Below are 19,555 nucleotides of genomic sequence, written 5' to 3' on the forward strand. Positions count from 1 at the left end.
GGCTTCCTGATTGATGACGAGGGAGCATGGAGACGGCTTCCCGGCTAATCGGGAAGCCAGAAGGCGACTTATCACATGCCGCCCAGCTTCGCCGCTAATCAGAAAGCCGGGCGGTGAGTCATTACACGCCGCCCGGCTTCCTTAATCGGACTTCCGATATCGGTATTCAGTATCGGCGAGTACCGGGAAAAAATATCGGTACTCGTACTCGATACTAAAAAAATGGTATCGGTGCATCCCTATTAATCAGTGACCTTAGATTGTTAGTTGCTTGAGGGCAGGAACTGATGTGAATGTATATTATGTAAATATGTAAAACGCTTAGTAAACTGTCGGCACTATATAAATACCTGTAATAATAATAGATGAATGGATCTGACACTTTTGCCAGCAATGAATGATATAATAACTAAGGCAGAGAAAGGTGGAGAGCAGGAATAAGTCACCCCTTTAGTCTTCACCCATCTTCTTGGTAATCTAAAGGGAGATAAATGCATACCTAACACACAGATGAGGTATGTGTCAGTAGGTGGCAGAGAGAAAGCATATAGAAGGAAATTCCGCATAAGAAAACAGCGTCAAGTACAGATCCAAGGACCAGCAGAACAGAAAAGCAGATTGTTATACAGGTATACAGTGACCATTATAATTGATTGGGAACGTTTATTGTTTTTAATGGAGCTGCTATGTAATTAGAAATGATAACCTGATAATATGCTGTCGTCCAGCAGGAAAAAGGTCACACAAGCAATACTGCAAGGTTGTGAGTGTATTTGATGTTATGTCAACACCTGTTATGTGAAAACGTTTGTGGATTGCGCATCGGTGAAATGGATCGGACAGCAAAGAAAATAAAGGTATGAGAAGAAAGATTATTTACTGGCAATAAGGTTATACTGATATCTACACTATATGCATTGTAACGCCTAAGGCAAAGTTTACACTTGGGTGTCTGTATCTGCATCTTTTATGTACAGCTGTTAGGTGCACAAATGTGTGAAAAGCGCACCTTACATGTCTTTTTCAGGAGCTCCCATTAAAGTCTATGGGGTAAAAAACTCTTAATCCTTCCCATAGAAGCACCTGTACTTCTTTGGTGCAACATAGATGTAGACGGGCTCTATAGAGTAAAACAGAAATCTTAGTGTCAAGCATTGTGTTTGGAAATGTGCGACAAATTGCTCAAATATAAACGCGCTCCATAGAATAAAAGAGAAGTCTTATTGTTAAGGGTCGCTTCTAGAAACACATGACAAACTGTGCTCAGCTGTGAACGGGGACTAACGCCAGACAATATTTTTCCAGCTTTGGATAGAGTAAGACTAATGTCAGACGGGCTATTTTGCAGCAAGAAACAAATTGTCAGCAGCAGGATCACTAAAGAGGTTGCCTGTCTATCACTGTGGAATCATTCCCTCTGCAGAGATGTCAGAGAGATGTCGCTCTGTTGCTGGCGATGGGAGCGACATCTTGCTGCCTCAGGTAGTAATTCCATAGTGAAAAAAACAGGCAGCCTCTTAGCGATCCTGCCACTGGCATTTTTGACAATTTACCAGCGGTAGGATCAGCAGCAAAAGTCTGACATCATCCTAAGGCGGTGCCATCCCTAAATTAATTGCCGCCTGAGGTGATGTAATTCCGGGTGGGGGAAGGCGGTTGGGTACTGTCACGAAATGGTCACGAGGGGGTGTTGTCATGCACAGCTGATTGGGCATTTGAAGGGGGGGGGAAGTTGGGTGTCAGTGGCTCTGTCTGGCGTCCCACCCCCAGCTCTCTGACGTCACCGGTTGCCAGGAGCTAGGCAGGATGCAATCCATAGTGTCCCCACTCATCTCCTGGCACCCGGTGACATCAGGGAGCAGCACAGTGTTTCACTGGTTGCTAAAGCTCTTTACATCCTGGGACGCTGTGGCCACCCCCCAATGAGATGCCGTCTCAGGAAACCGCCTCCGACTGTCTCATTATAAGGACAGCCCTGGCCTAAGGCCTCATTCATGTAAGGTGTTGCTCCATACAGTCAAGGTATAAAAGTGGGGCTTTATTGGCATCAAATGACAGATCCAATGAACCACAAAATTGCTTCATATAAAAAGTATTATTTTATTGAGTACAAACATGCTAAAAAGATGCGCATATCCTAATAGACAGGTACCTCCAAAACCCATTTATTAATTCCATGATTCAGGCATACAAAACATCAAAGACATGATTTGGGTGGTACAAGAAATAACAAGACAAGTTGATGAATAATTTACATAACTTTATCAATACCCTCTATAAATATGCATGATATAACACATGAAAGGTAACACACATAAAAATTGCCAAATATTCTCCAAGTTATGTGTATAAATAGCCTTATCTGAAGATAATATAGAGTGGATATTATTCTCCAAGCGCTTCCTCAGGAGGTGAAGGGAATCTAATTGATCATATAATAGTATCATGATTCATGCATCCAAAGATAAAACATATATAGCAACATTATTAATTACTGCCAAGGAAACCTGCCCAGCGGGGAGCCAATGCATACGCATCCAACGTGACCAACCAGAACGGAGCAGCCCACGGCCCTGAGTAATTCGAGATGGGAACCACAACCCACAGAAGGCCGGACAAGGAGTGATAAAATCTCCAATTACTCAGGGCCGTTGGCTGCTCTCTTCTGGTTGGTCACGTTGAATGTGTTTTTTCCTGCGGCTCTGGGCACATCAAAACAAAACAGCCCTTCACACAGTACAGAACAACATGCCCTGTATGAATGAGGCTTAAAGGAGAACTATGAGGTGAGTGCTTTTCACTCACCTCATAGTTCTAGCTGACCTGTGACAATGAGACTGTCACAGGTCGGCTCAGTAGATCGGAAAGTGAGCGATCTTCTCGATCTTGTCACGGCAGAGAGCCGTGACAGGGGAGGGGCTGGATTCCCCCCTCCCCGCTCCGATCCTCCAGCGCTGACTGGCGGAACGGACAGGGCGGGTACAGCTGGCTCTGCTCTAGATAGGCAGAGCCAGCTGTCACTCACGCAGCTGGGCGGATCCAGACATAATTGTCGGGATCCATTTCAGCTGCGGTGTCTCAGTATAGCTGTAGCTCGCGGTATACTGAGCCTAGGGTGACGGGAGGACGCTAGTTTGTGTCCTACCGTTACCCTTAGGTGAACTATGGGGAAAAGCCCTGACCCCATAGTTCTCCTTTAAGAGATCAATTCTATAATGGGTTTTTATTTCTGTCTGTAACACTGTTGGTGAGATTTTCCTTCACTGTATGTCTCTGTGAGGCCCGTAAAAGAAATGAGGGGAGCCATTGTGACCCGGACAAGAAGACACAGAGAGCAACAAAAATGATGTTAGAAATTCTAACTCTTCACCACTATACTAAAGAAAGGTCTGTATCTCCACTGGGTACATTTTCTATATCCCTTTCTGTTCTGACAAGAAGTGAAGGGAAGTCTCTCTAAAAGGGCTGTAGACGGCAATAAAAACCTGGCAGAGGCTCTAACCCTTACTCACTTTATTGAGAACCAAATAAAAACTTTTAAGTCGCTTTGGGCTTTATTGTCTTTAAATCATGCGCATTTGAAAGTGTGTTTGCTCTGTAAACAACCACACCAATCCTAGAGCCAATATCACATTGAAATACAACATGACAAAGATAATTTACAGCTAAAACTGAGCATAAAAAATGCTAGTCGAACTACTATTGATTTGTGAGGGTGGAACTAAACGCATCGATGTAACTGCTTCCCCCCAAAGTAGGCCAATTTCACACAGTGGGGCAGGGTTTACAGCCCCCAGGAAAAGCAATCCACAGCGGATTGAGTGGTGATCTGCTGGCAGAAGGCGATATCGCCATCTCCTGAAGGGCTTTTTTTTCATTCCAAGGAGAATTTTACATTGAAATGCCACGCTGCAAACGCGTGCCAACATTCGAGCAGCCTTACCATGGCAGCAAAGCAGGGTTATACTGTAGGGCGGTTTTTTGAGACAGGCTCAACTGTCATTCTTAGAGAAATGTCTACTGTCCTTATCCTCCTCCTTTCACTGGTGTCTCCAGCATTACAGGTAAAAATCATATGATTTAGTCTGTAAATTTAAAGGCAATAAAAGTCGTCCTGCCAGCAATTTTTTACATTTAGGGCTGTAGTTGCAATTTAAACCGACTCTATCACTAGAATAAAGATGACAAAGTGCCCTCTGCAAAAAAAAAGAAAGCTCATACCTCGGCCACGCTGCTGATCTGCGCTGTATTGCAGAAATACAGCTGCCTGAAGAATCTTTAGAATCGGACACTTCTGGTATTGTTCGATAGCCAATACGCCGCAGCATTCATTGGTTTGATCTGTCAGCCCTTACATCACCAGCGTGTCTTATAATGACATTGGTGTCGGTGGGAGGAACTACATGAAGGTGTGTGTGTGTGGTGGGGGGAGGGGGCACCCAGGAATACGACACAGAAATTAATTCCTGCACTTTCCTAATTTATTGAATAGTAGCAGGGGTCACCTGTGATTTTTTAATTCATGAAGTGACAGATTCTGAAAATTGTTTAAGCAGCCGTATCTCTACAAGACAACGCAGGCCAGTGGCCAGGATGGCGGAGAGGTAGAACTCTTTGTGGCAGGGGGCCCTTTTATCATCTCTATTCTACTGACAAATTTGATCTTAAAGGCTAAGTCCACCGTTAAAACAATGTCTATAGGGTGTAACATAAAACATGGTCACATTTCCCAGCCCCCCACTTATCTGAATTGTGGGGGTGCTTTTCTCTGCAGCCTTCTGTTTTGGTTTGAATTTGGTGCAGCACACAGAGAGGGATCATCCATTCACAAGGATCTGGGAATGGAAAGACTACAGGTTCTATCTCCCAGATATCAATGGATCAGTGCGTGACATCACAGCCGTAGTCCATTGTTTACTTCCTTCATCCCCAGAATAGGGGCTGGGGGTAAACAAGGCAGCAGCCTGTTCTTTCCACCCATGCCACTGATCATGGTTGCAATGCTATGCAGGCTTCAATGCAAAAATGTAATAAATACACATTTTGTTTTATCAATGTGGGTGCATTTACTACATTTTTGCAAAAGGTGGGCTATGCCTTGAAGGCTTATATTTATTACACACAACCATTTGTAACACACGTTGACCTCTGATACCATATTAAAGTAAGAAGTTTACATGCACGAACCCACTAGCCAATGAATCTAGTACATGATTCTGTAAAGCTGGTGTCTATGCTGAGAATTCAAAAACACCCCGGTTTCAGGACAACCACCCTTACGCCCTCAACAATCATGGCGCCTGCACACCTGCCAGTTCTTCTTTCGTACGCAGGTACCGTGATGACGACAGCGCGCCCCTGTGGGTGAGGCTACGTTTCGCTTCACGACGGGAAGCTCCGCCCAGCTCCGTGTGACGACGACCAGGCTCCGCCCGTTCCCTCCCCGTCGTTCGCTGCTCGCTCTCCCCATAGTACGAGGCTGCAGCGGGTCAGTGTTGGAGCGTCCTCCTCCTAGCCGGAGCCTGTACCCAGCGGACCAGCCAGGCAGTTCACCCCTAATTCTCGCTAAACCCGCCGGACGCCATGGTGAGCATGTGCTGCAGCGCCGCCTTGTCAGGCCCGCATTGCAGAGGCGGCTGAGGGGGGTGCTTGGGCTGTGCGTGCACCTGGCACACTGGGCCCCGGGGAAGCCACGGAAACCCTGCCTGGCTCTTCCCGTCACGGCTGCCATTTCACCTGATACCGCCAGGGTTTGAGGAACTACAACTCCCAGCATGCCGAACCAGGCTCGAACAGAGCAGCTAGGTGTCTTTAGGGAGGGGGGGGAGTAGAGCTGTTGCCTATAGCAACCAATAATTTTTTAGCTTCAAAATAAGCAGGATTATCTTGTTATTGGCATCAGCTCGGGTTCTGCTCCACATTGCCAGGTCCATGTACATACCCAGGCCACATTGGTTGTTCTATTGTGACACAAAGGAATATGCTTGTTACCCATGGGAACCAATCTATTCCAACGCCTTGAGGCTTGCAGATTGCCTGGCATGTAGGATAATCTGGATTTATGTGCCAAATGGATCTTGTCCATGTGGTGTATAGCGTGGATCTGTATTTATATCCATGTGGTGTATAGAGTGGATCTGTATTTATATCCATGTGGTGTATAGGGTTGATCTGTATTTATATCCATGGCATGTGGTGTATAGAGTGGATCTGTATTTATATCCATGGCATGTGGTGTATAGAGTGGATCTGTATTTATATCCATGTGGTGTATAGAGTGGATCTGTATTTATATCCATGTGGTGTATAGAGTGGATCTGTATTTATATCCATGTGGTGTATAGAGTGGATCTGTATTTATATCCATGTGGTGTATAGAGTGGATCTGTATTTATATCCATGGCATGTGGTGTATAGCGTGGATCTGTATTTATTTCCATGGCATGTGGTGTATAGCGTGGATCTGTATTTATATCCACGTGGTGTATAGCGTGGATCCGTATTTATATCCACGTGGTGTATAGCGTGGATCCGCATTTATATCCACGTGGTGTATAGCGTGGATCCGTATTTATCTCCACGTGGTGTATAGCGTGGATCCGTATTTATCTCCACGTGGTGTCTAGCGTGGATCCGTATTTATCTCCACGTGGTGTCTAGCGTGGATCTGTATTTATATCCACGTGGTGTATAGAGTGGATCTGTATTGATATCCACGTGGTGTATAGAGTGGAGCCGTATTGGTGGGGTGTATAGGATTGTAGTTTTTTATCCCATTTGGGGCTTTACATTGCTGTTGGCTGGCATATAGCATTAATCTGTACTGATACTATAATACAAGTGAACCCTTTATGAATTTTATCATTTACTGCAGGCAGTAGCTCTATAGCAATACTGAATTACATTAAATATGGATTGGAGATGTTGCCCATAGCAACAAATACATGTTTTTTTTTCTGTGAGATTTGGAGCCTACAGGGGTGCAGTACAATGGAGCTGTTGCACCTAGTAACCCTGTGCCTCCTGTCATTGTTCCAAAAGCTGCTCTAGGAGTGTGGCCTGTATGTTGTCGGGTGACAGCTTTGGTCTTGCTCTAGTTTTTGTGGATGGGCCTTCAGGAATTGGTTAGCTACAGGTGACAGCTTTGTTTTTCTTTGCTCTGTTTTTCATAAATCAGCCTAATGTGTACACTGGTGCAGTGTATGTGAAGTTGGCTCAGCCCATGTCTCCCACTCACAGGCGGGGCGCTGGGTCATGTGGATGATGCTTTGCAGTAATCTACACCCTGTCAGTGATGATGTTATTTGCTTCAGTATGCTACATAGAAACCCCCCTCTCCTTGATTGACATGGACTCTGGATGCACTCACTGCTCAGGGTTATTGACATTTGGCTGGGGGGTGGGTGTTTCCCCTCTTCTGAGTCTCCTGGGTGAGCCAATATGCTGTCAAAGGGTTTAAGCACCAAAAGGGTGCACATAATGTAAAGTATTATACAAAAATGAGGCTTATTGGCCTATATATGGGTCACTTGTTCTTTTGATGCAACCTGTGTGATGTAACTGAACATTGCAGAGCAAAAATATTTGATATCCAGGCATCTGAAATAGTCAGTTTGCTGTTTAAAGCATTCAACCCTAACAGCGAATTAAATGACTGGATTGCCTGGACGATTGTATGACAGGAATCATAGGACTCTTGTCTGTAAGCCCCGTTTGATCCCTTTCTGATATTTAGAGAATGAACAAAAGGGTTTTCTCATTTGGCAGAGAGCGGGTTTCTTGTACCGTGAAAGGGTTAATCTGTAAAATGGCGCAGGATTTGTACATGGAGGATACAGGAGAACACAGTAATGAGGCTTATTTGCTGATTAGTCCTGGTGTCCCTCCCATTCACCCAGGGGCTTTAATTATCGCCACACTTGAGTGACATCCTCCCTCCCCCATTTTTGTGAATGCGCATAGAAACAGGACTGCAGTGTGTCTGCTCTGGGATATCCTCTCTGATCTGTCACCTATTGATTGGACTTTAATACCCTGACACTTGGCGCAGCCCCTCCCGGCTATGTAATGCTAGGAAATTGGGCTGTAGTCTGCAGAAGTCTTCATGCGTTTGGGCGGGGAGGATATTGTTGCTTTATATGTCTGGGCAAGGCTTTGAAAGAGCAGTGTTTCAACATGTTCATTCTGCCAAACTTCAGTGTGAATTGTATGTTCAAAAACGGAAATAGCTGATGAAGCACAACCAAAAGACGACAGATCTGTAATGACGATTGCCACTGTACATGTAAAATGCAGAAAGTAACGCTGGAGTGTACAAGTATTTATTACACTGATATAAATGCATATAAACCCGATGCTTAGAAGTAGAACTGAATCTTAGTCATGCCATTACTGGAAAGTTTCTGAAGCTTTATTGAAATGTAAAGATCCAATACTCGGCCAACTCCTATTTGAAATGAGCACAATAATGCACTGCTGACTTTGCTAAAGCAATTTATGTGGTTGAATTTATAATTGCTAATGCAAAGTAGAGCATTGCAGGCTTGACGAATTGTTCATGATTATATGTGTCTCAGCTTCATATAGTTCTATTGCTTCCTACATACGAATTATTTATGTATTTGGTGGAATGCAAACATCCCGGAGCAGAGTTATTTAAAAAAATGGTGTAACGTGAAGGTTTTTTATTGTTGCATTTCCAGTATTTCAGTAAATATCTGCCATGGTTTGGTCATTGCATTGTAGATGGGAACGTTGCTTCATATTTTAGACTTCCGCCGCCAAATTTATGTATTTCAGTTTATGGCATTCTTACTTTTTTAGAGGTGCACCGAAATTAAAATTTCAAAACCGAAATGAAAGAAAATAGGCCGAAACCGAAAATGTTTTCAAATTTTTAAAAATTATTTTATCTTTATTAAATGTATTGTTTAACTTTACTTTTAGGGAAAAAGTAAACAGACCCCTGATATTTCCCTTTTAAAATGGAAAAAGAGATTGAGTCCTCAATCTCTTTTTGTGCAGTCCCTGTTATTAATCAACAGGAAGCCTCTATACTGAGTGTTCCTTTTCATTCATAGCTTGTGGACATAGTGTGTTTACTATATCCACAATCATGAATGAACAGGAAGTGATGTAGATCACTTTCCATTCATAATTGTGGGCACAGTAAACATACCATGTCCTCAATTATTTACTAAACACTCAGTGATCGCTAGTGTTTTGTACCTGCTCTCTATCCTGGATCGGCTGTCACAGGACGCCGAGCGAGCGGTGCAGGAGGAGAGCTCAGCTTCCTATGACATCTGTCTCCGCCCACACCGCCGCTCTCTATCTTGGATTGGCTGTCACAGGGGGCAGTGAGGGAGGAGAGCTCAGCCTCCTATGACAGCTGTCTCCGCCCAAACCCGCTCACAGCGTTCTCCCGCAGCTCTCGGCTTCCTGTGACCGTTTCTCTCCTCCCCGCTGGGACGCAGAGCAGCGCCCAACAGGGAGGAAAGAATGGATGCACCTCTGTATGGGCCAGAAAATGGCACTTTTGGCTTATTGACAAAAGTGCAATTTTTGCCCGATATATCGGTGCATCCATTCTTTTTATGTCTTGGGTTTTGAAAGTTTTACACTTTGAAATGTTGTGAAGCCTTTTAAAGCAGAACTCTGGGTAAAAATGTTATTAACCCATGCAATGGGGCTACCCTCGCTCTGCAAAGGTTAAGTGCTCATTTTTGCCTAGGGTCCAAAATAAAAAGTTATATTTAGCCAGTCCTTTGAGCTGGCTTGCTGTTAGACTGGTTCATGGAGCCTCTCTCCCCCTCTGCTGCAGCCGTCAAAGGTCGCAGAGTAATCGCATTCTATACACGACGTATAGGATGTGAAGACTCCAAGGGACATACCATCGCTGCAGTGTAGAAGACAGGCAGGGGGAAGCACTGTCATAGCCAGTCAGCTCAGAGGATCGTGTGAATATAACTTTATTTGTGACCCTAGGCAAAAACGAGCAGTTAACCCTTGCAGTGCAGTGGAAGCCCCACTGCGAAGGTTAATAAAATGTTACCTGAAGTTTTTCTTTATAAGTAAACTAAATTATTATTACAATCCTCATATACTTTTTAACATGTCAATTTCTAAAGTCCTTTTCAAATATTCGTTTTTTTTTCTTCTCATTAAAATATTGCCTGCTGATCCTGCAGTGAAGGTCCTTGTTTAGGAACTTCCTTTGATAGACTAAATGTGCCCATTCACCTTCCAATGATCTGCAGATTTTCTATGGTCAGATGGAAAAAGTGCAACAGATTCCTCCATCTACACTAAACTGTGTGGATGGAGGAATCTCCCACTGGGCCAAGCTTCAGTATCTTGCTAGTCGGCCCCGCTGGCTGTCAAAATACCTGAACAATCTGATTGGATGCAATTGTTCAGGTGTTTTGAGAGCCAGCGGGGCCGACTAGCAAGATACTGAAGCTTGGCCCAGTGGGAGATTCCTCCATCCACACAGTTTAGCGTAGATGGAGGAATCTGTTGTACCTTTTCCATCTGACCATAGAAAATCCACAGATAATCTATAAGTGTATGGCCAGCTTTACAATGCCCTGTACCTGTCTCCCAATCATGCACCTGCATTGTTGAACATGCTTCCACTGGATACTGTAAGTGGCGCTGGTTGTGGGCCCCTGTAAACAGACTGTGTACCTTTTTGTAAAGCGGACTGTCAGCTTTATAACTGAGGCAATTCTGGTAGCTGAGCTGTCCCCAGATCATTTCCACAAGCCAGTAAACGTGTCTACAACCCCCCCACCCCATCGCCTTGCTTCACTGCCCATGCTGTGGACCTTGGACTGGTATCACCGGTGTCGGCGGAAAGCGGGGAGAGAGACCACTTTGCTTATTTTGCACAAAAGTGTTCTTTCCCCACCTGTGGATCCATCAGTTTTTCCCCTTAGCCTTAAAACGACTACCATACCAGTCTTCACCCTGTCTGGGCTGTGACCTTACTGTGCAAAACCATGGATGACTCACCAAAATCCCTTAATGTGTTTTTTCTGCCTTTTTAATGGGCAGGATTACCCATCTTCCTTAGCTGACGAAGCCCAAAGAACATACTGTAATGCCTTATGTTTTCGGTTAAGAAAAATCTATTGATTCCCCACTCTTGCACCCTCCACATGAGACCCCCACTGCTCCAAGACCATTGCAAAGTCTGGGTCTCAAAGTCTGCCAAATCTTCAGACAGTCCTTCCTCGGCATGAAGGTGCGCCCCAACTGTCTGGGGTGGGGGAACGTTTAGTAACTTTTGCGGACACAGGTACACTATGCATTTCAGATGCTTTGGTGCATGAAATGGTATCCCAGGGCTATAAACATGAGTTGTGCCCCCTGCCCCCTCTTCAGTTTTCAATTCCAACCTTCCTGTGTCAGTGCACAGTTTAGCAGATCTCCATTAAGCCCTTTTGGGTCTTCTGGACCAAGGTGCCATTGGCCCAGTTCCTGTGGTAGAACGGTTCACCATTTCCAAACTGAAATGGGGCATCTACTCCCTCTTTGGTCTCAAAGCTGTGACTATCTTCATTCTAGCTCAGGAATTCCGCATGGAATCCACCAGGTTTGTCTTTGCCCCCCTTCACCAGGGAATCTCTTCTGTGGACATCAATGTCATCACTCTTCCAGGGCATCAGTGTTTCCTGTGCTTTGCAGTGGGGCTTCTGCAGTACCAGTTTGCGTCCCTGCCCTTCAGCATCTCATCTGTTCACCAAGGTGCTGGCCCAAATCTTAACCCTACTGTGGCATTCCTATTGTGGGATACTTAGGTGACATCCTACTGAAGGAGTCATCAGCACAGGCTCTGTTGGACAATTTGGCTTTGACTGTCCAGATAGTACAGCAGTTTGGATGGATACTGAACCTTTTAGTAATCCATTGCTGAAGCAGGCTCATTTGGAGTATCTGGGTCTAGTCCTGGACAGCTCAAGCCAGAGTTTTTTTTTTCCCCCCCACCAAAGAAACTTCAGATTTTCAGATCTCAGATTGGAGCTCTCAAGTCCAGGAATTGTCAGACTCTTTTTTTGAATGAGAGTCCTAGGCCTGATGTCAGACTCATTTGGGGCATTTCCATTTGACTAGTTTTTCCCTGGACCTGTAAAACACATTGAACCTGCATCAATTTTGGTCAGCATTGCACACTGCAAGACAGATGCGTCCGGGTGCCATTCATTGTAAATGGCACTCCAACGAACCTTCCCAACGCTCTTGCATTGCAGCTACAGTTAACTATTCTGACCAAATTTGCTACAGGTCTGTCTTTCTGGCCATTATCACGCGACATAGCATTTTAGAGAAGGTGATCTCTGGAAGCTGTGCACAGAAGAAAGGAGGACAAAGGACTAGTCAACCAGTATTGCCTCTGGTCTCCCTGTAGCTGATCTTTTCCCCATTACTTGCTTACAATGTGTTCTGTACTGTGTGTGTCGAGATGGCCAACTTGGTAGAGGCAGGACTTTGCTTCCTTGTGTGAGAGCCTTCAACAAAGAGGACAGTGTGCAGCACACAGCAGTCTAAAGCCCCGTTCACATTGAGCGATTTATCGTGCTCCAATGCATTTCAATGGGGCAAAGGGTCCTGCTGTCGTGGGTCGTGTGTCGCTACAGCAGGACCCTTTTTGGAGCGGATTTACCCGCGATTCAAGCTTGCTCAATGCAAGCTTGAACGCGATATCGCGCGGCAGATGTCGCGCAATATGCAAATCGCGCGGCAAATCTCGCGATTTGCATATCGCGCAGTGGGAGCGGGCCCTAAATCTCAAGAGATCTGTTGTCGGAGACAGCAGTGCTTTAGATTTCACACGTCGGATACAGTTATGAAGATACAGAAGAGCTTAGGCATGCTTTCATACCAGGAAGTACACTTTTTAGGAGGCTATCAAGACACAAACACTTTCCAGGATACTTAGACAAAAGGTACGTTTTCCACTTACACGATTAACATTCCAAAATGTTCTCTAACATAGCCTGTCTTTATTTTTGACTTCAGTTCTGCTTTAATGTACTGCAATGTACCTCCCAGGCCCTAATTGTTAACATTTTGTGTACAAGACAACTATAAAGGGGATCTCTAGAAAAGAATAATACACACTCATTATTAAAAATACTTGTTTGATTAGGCTCTAATGAATGTAGATATTTCCACAGTCATCTGCGGTATTCTTGTGCCAGGGAAGGGACCTAAATAGGTTTAGCATCAGTGCCACAGAAGTAGTAATGGGGGTATAAAGAGGCTGCTTTCATTAGCCCTTTACCTTATGACAGATTGGATTTAAATACTTAACGCTTATGTCCTGTGCACATAATTAAAAGGGCATTGTCTTTCATGTAAGGGTTGAACAGTTGAATTGGGCCATAGAGTTCTAAATCCATACTAGTGGGTTAATTTGCTTTATCCTTTGTAAGCATCACAGTGGTGCCTAGAAAATCGAGCATGGCTTAACACCGCTCTACTGGTGACAAAACCTACACCATACTTCCCAGAAGGACATCACTTTACAACAGGTATAAAAGGTAACAAAAAACAAATGGAGTAACAAAAATAAAACATACTATTGTGCAGTTACATTTTTTTGGTAGCAGTGTAACAGACATGCCCGTTCACCTTTCCCCAACTTTTCCCTTAAAATTGATAAGACAACTCTCCCTCTCCCTCCCCCATGCCAAGGTGCTAGGTGTGATCCTGAACTCAGACCTCACATTCCTCCACTTCCAATCACTATCTAAATCCTGCCGCCTTCACCTCCGCGAATTCTCTGAAATACTCCACTACCCAACCAATGAAACCACAAAGCTACTCATCCACTTATTTGTTATCCCCCTTCAGTTTATCATGAATGCGGCTGCTAGACTCATCCACCTAACCAACCGCTCAGTGTCTGCAACCTTCTTCTACCAATCCCTCCACTGGCTTCCAGGAGCCCGAAGGATAAAATAAAAAATATTGACAATCCCTTACAAAAGCCATCCACAACTCTGCCCCCGGCTATATGTCCAACCTCGTCTCAAAGTATCACACTAACCGACATTCTGCTCTCTAGCTCCCTCGTTGGCTCTTCCCATGGATTTCTCCAGTCTCCCCAATCCTTTGGCTCTCCCTACCCCAAAATGAAGACTCATCATGCCTATCTTGCCTCAGCCTAACCTCTAAACTAATTTTCTCACAACTCATTCCCACACAGCTACCACCTTTTTGTATCACTTGCCCCTCCCTTTTAGATTGTAAGCTCTCATGGGCCAGACGCTCCTAACCATCTTGTCTTGAATTGTATATATGTAAAGCCTTCCTTGTGTTGGAAAGGGCTGTGCAAATCTTTTGCCTGTATATAAATCCTGTAATATCATAGTGTTATCAGTGATTAATGGCAAATGAATGCTCTCACTGACATTTGCAGGGATATTTAACATGTGCAGCACAATAGGCACAATCGTCGTTTTTGCACGTAGGCGTACCCGACGCATATCTGCGTATGTGGGGGCGGGGACTTAAAGCATAAAAAAATACATTTTTTTTATGATTCTTTAATTTTAGTATTACATTTTTTGTTTTTTTTTACACACAACTTTATTGCTATTACATGGGAGGCTAAGAAGCCCCCTATTACAATTTACATGCCAGGTGCTGTGGGCAGCAGTCTGAACAATTGGACTCGTTATCTTAATACGTTATATTAATCTTGCTATCTGGATAAAGCAGTCAGGATCTCTTAGGCTCTGTTCACACCTAGGCGTATCCAATATGCGCGTTTGTACAGCGATTTGCGGTTAAAAAACGCGCGACAGACGCGTGTTTCCGAGGGCTACCTGGCTGTATCCCAATGTAAACGTGCCGCAAAGAAGCTCATGTACCTTTTTTCAGGCGTAGGCCGTTTTGTAGCGCTGGCTGAATTACGGCAAGGTGTGAACCATACCCATAGAAAACAATGGGATTTTCATGTTTGAGCGTTTTGTAGAGCGTTGAACGCGCTGCAAAACGTACAGGTGTGAACCAGGCTTTAAGGTGGCCATACACTTTACAACCATCGCGTGCGCACACCGGCTCGTTCGGCATTTGTCTCCCGAGCACCGTTCAAACGAGCCGAATATCGTACGATTTTCGGCTGGTTTTCTAGCGTGCTCCCTAGACAAAAGGCGTGCGACCGTACAGTAGAAACGGTCGCACGTCTTCCATACACTTTGCGATTATCGTACGATCGTGTGATTATTGTGCGATAATCGCACATTGTATGGGCACCTTTATAGTGAACCTGGCCTTAGATAATGCTAAAACGCACATACTGCTGTTGATGTCCAAGTTGAACCCTGTTTAACCCTTGCATGCCAGGCCTTGTCTGTACACAGGGCTATGTTTTTTCTAAAAGTAGAAGATTTTGCACTAATCCCTCTGGGATGTTAAAGCTACATGTCCGTATTTCACATGTGCCTGCAGGAAAGGCAATGCATGTAACATACATGTAAAGCGCTTTACATTTTAACTAGGGCTGGTACTGATTCAAATTTTTGTGTTCGATTAATCAAAAAATGTTTTAATCGATTAATTATAACGCACATACAGATCCAACTACATTGGCCTATACACATACAGCAATTAAGTAATAAAATGAACTAGGATTACACTAATCCAGCACGTTGTTAAAGGAGAACTATGAGGTGAGTGCTTTTCACTCACCTCATAGTTCTAGCCGACCTATGACAATGAGACTCACAGGTCGGCTCAGTAGATCGGGAGGTGAGCGAACACATACCGCCGTTCGCTCACCTCTCGATCCTGTCACGGCTTTCTGCCGTGACAAGGGAGGGGCTGGATTCCCCTCTCCCCGCTCTGATCCGCCAGCGCTGACTGGCAGAACAGATGGGGGAGTGGGCGGGTACAGCTTGCTCTGCCTCTAGATAGGCAGAACCAGCTGTCAGTCACGCAGCTGGGCGGATCCAGGCAGAATTGTCGTGATCCGCTTCAGCTGCGCCGTCTCAGTATACCGCGAGCAGCAGCTTGCGGTATACTGCGGCGTCTCGATATACAGCGAGCAAACCTCTTAGTTGTGACGAAACCGGAAATTAGGTGGTCGCAGAACTCGATAAGTTCAAAGTGTCGACAGATCACCGGCCCAAGTGGCTCTGTTGGCTAATGAAGGTAAGGGGGAGGAGTCCGGTGATGTCACGGACATCGACGTCACCGGACTCCTCCCCATTCCCTTCGTTAGCCGGCGGAGTCACTTGGGGAAGGGGGGAGGAGTCCGGTGACGTCACCGGATCTCCGACGGGACACCCGGAAGCCGGCGGAGAGGACCATGATCCTGATCTGTTGAGACAGGTGTAGGAACTATAAATTAATCCCTGCTTCCTTGTGGATTAATGTGACATCTTAATAGTTAAAAGGTATTTGAATGCATTTTTAACAAACATTTATCTTATTTGTGTATCACTCAGCTGTAGATCCTCAAATCATCTCTGAATTGGTGCTGACACTGTCCTTCCTTCTGGATGGTGACTACTTTTGTTTTCCATGGTCCTTGTGTGTCGTGAAGTAGCCACCGCTCCAAGCTCAACCCATGATGGACTACACTCTCGATATAGATTTGTAAACTAAACATGAGATTGTAGTCCATCTGTGGAGCGAGCTTGAAGCGGTAACTACTGTACAACACACACAAGGACCATGGGGAAGAAGAGTAGCCACCCTCCAGAAGGTAGGACAGTGTCCACACCAATTCAGAGATGATTTGAGGATCTACGGCTGAGTGATACACAAATCGGATACATTTTTGTTCATAGTTTGGGTTCTTGAATACATTTTTAGGACTTAACTCCTGAGTTTAGTGTCGCTTTAAAATGGACCTAGACTCAGGCAACCTATACTGCAGTTTGTGGTGTGGGGTAGAAGTAATCAAATACATGGTTTTACTATTGATTGTAAACAGTCTTTCTTGTACACATAGCATCTGACTTACTAAAGTGGAAATTCAGGTGAATTGGAAATACAGTTGTACTAATATTGTACTAATATTGAAGTCTGTTATGTCACCTTACTTTGACATATCCTCTAGTATCCTCAAGTATATGAAAATAATTATTTTGTAGAAAATGTTAATTTTTCATGGCAAGTATCTTCTTCATAATGGGCATGCTTGAAGGGTCAGTGTATTGTAGGGACTCTTGGGTCCCATTTATATCTGTCTGAAGTGTTGACGTGTGTTGTGTTAAGGCAGACCATAATTTTGAATGGGCTGCCAATGCAACCCAGTGTTAGGTAATGTAGAGCCAAAGGAAATCTCACTGCTCCAATTCCTTAGCCGCCATCAAGACTTCCCAGGTGCTGGTCTAATAGGTGCGTCTCCACCTTGGAATGTAATATTATACGAACAGACCGCACTATCCAGAACATTCCAATACTTCAGACTTTCTTGAAATTCACAGCAAATCCAGTATAACCGTGAATAAAAGTGTATAAAGCAGCAAATACCAGCATTGCATACCCCCAAACAGCTACAACCTCTTACATGTTTCACCCGTAGGCTTATTCATAGAGGTTTCCTGTGAATTTCAATGAAAGTCTGAAGTATTGGAATTCTCTGTATAGTGCGGTCTGTTTGTATACTACTACATTGCAGTGTCGGCTAAATCACACAACTCTTTTTGTAGGGCAACATAGATGCCTTGCCACAGAGGTTGGTGTGCCGTTTAAAATGCAGAGGTGTGACTCTGCCTTGAAAAACACTTTTATAGTGAAACTGTGAAGTGGTTTTATGTGGGAGGCTTACCTGGGAAGATTAAGGGAAATAAAATTGGTGCCATTTCTAACACTATGGTTGCAATTCTTCTTCTTTGCTAGAAAATAGTTCAGCATTCTACTTTACAGCAATGTGAGCTTTTCATTCATGAAACAAAATTAGAACTTGGGAAGCGGTTTATTTATCATGCAATGTGCAGTGGTAAATGCTGGAAAGGCAAGACGACAGTCTAACCATAGCTTAAATTTTGTGCGAGTGAAGTTTCATCCTTTTTAAGAATTAGGCTGCAATCACACTTGACAAATATTGTTGCTGTTTTTTTATATTTATAACTTTTGTTGCCTTTGTATATTGTACTAATATACTGTAGCCTGAAGAAAATGATAAACCTGGCACAGTTGCAGGGCAATTGTTATATTTGACATTTATGTAGTTTTGTTGTAGCCGGTTGCGCAGTTTGGTTGCCATGTTTGGCAAAAGGTGGCACAAAAACAAATTGTTTTTTTTTTTCCTTGTATGGTATTAGCAGTACCATTTGAGAGAACCTACTATATGTTTGTGTTCCCATTTACACGGCAAATGTATTAATGGTTAAAGATCTCGCAGCATTGTATATTTGAGATGATGCTGTCTGTCCCCAGTCTTTCTATGGGGACAGAGAGTTGCCTGTCACTTGGAAAAGCTTGCAAAGGCCTGCTACACAGAGACCTCTAAAAGTACGAAATATACAGTGCATTCAGAAAGTGTTCATACCCCCGTCACTTTTCAATTTTATGATACTTATGTAGATTAAATGCTTGGCAATGGGGCAAAGGGTCCTGCTGTCGCGGGTCGTGGTCGCTACAGCAGGACCCTTTTTGGAGCAGATTTTGCCGCGATTCAAGCTTGCTCAATGCAAGCATTTGCGCAACAAACGCGCGATTTGCGAATCGCCAAGTGTGAATGGGGCCTAAGTCGAGATCCACTCCGGCGTCTCAGTATACCGCGAGCTGTAACTCGCGGTATACTGAGCTTAGGGTAACGGGAGGACTTTAGTTTGTGTTCTCCCGTTACCCTAAGGAGAACTATGGGGAAAAACACTGACCCCATAGTTCTCCTTTAAACAAGAATTTTTTTTAACAACTGTAGTATCAGACACAAAAATGCACAGCGCTGAAAACCTTATCTGTCGACCTTGAGTGACACACCTTGTGTGAATAAATTAAATGAATAATATTAATAAACAAGTGAAAAAAAGAAATGAACAAATGAAAGTGATATACGGTAGGATTCTTGAAAACGTCAAATTTCAATTCTGTGAGAAATCTAAGATATTACACATCCACTGTATGGGTAACTAATGCGTGCCATATCTCTCACTGAATTGATATTTTATGTTTTCAAGAATTGTATTTATATCACTTTCATCTGCTCATTTTTTTCACTTTGCTAATATTCATTTAATTTATTCACCCGAGAAGGTGTCACTCAAGGTTGGCAGATAAGGTTATCAGCGCTGTGCATATTTGTGTTGGATATGCAGAAGTCGGGTGCTTTTTAGCATAGCAGCTTTTAACTTTATTTTAGAGCTGCAACAGTTAATCGTTTTAGTCGATTAAAATCGACTATTGAAAACGTTACCAACGTTTTCGATCGTCGATTCGTCGGCTATCGATTGATTTATCGATTGATTTCCCTGTTCGGGGCTCTACACGCGGCCTGAAGCACACGCTGCTCACGTCCCGCTGCGCCCGCCGTGCTCACAGGACGCATAAGCCACGCCCACCGCACGCTGCTCCCGCCGTGCCGACAGGA

The 19,555-nt window shown here is 44.2% G+C and overlaps 1 protein-coding gene across 1 annotated transcript in view; it reads left to right on the forward strand.

Moving 5' to 3' along the window:
- Window positions 1-5,394: 5,394 nt before the first annotated feature.
- The window catches only part of PPP3R1 (protein phosphatase 3 regulatory subunit B, alpha), a 52,999-nt gene continuing 38,838 nt past the window's right edge, over window positions 5,395-19,555 (forward strand). The window contains exon 1 of the mRNA XM_018566946.1: window positions 5,395-5,586. Coding sequence (XP_018422448.1) covers window positions 5,584-5,586 — 3 coding nt within the window. The 5' untranslated portion in view covers window positions 5,395-5,583. The remainder of the gene's footprint in view (window positions 5,587-19,555) is intronic.

Source organism: Nanorana parkeri, unplaced genomic scaffold (assembly GCF_000935625.1).
Source record: "Nanorana parkeri isolate BGI_ZX_2015 unplaced genomic scaffold, ASM93562v1 scaffold990, whole genome shotgun sequence".
Classification (NCBI taxonomy): Eukaryota; Metazoa; Chordata; class Amphibia; order Anura; family Dicroglossidae; genus Nanorana; species Nanorana parkeri.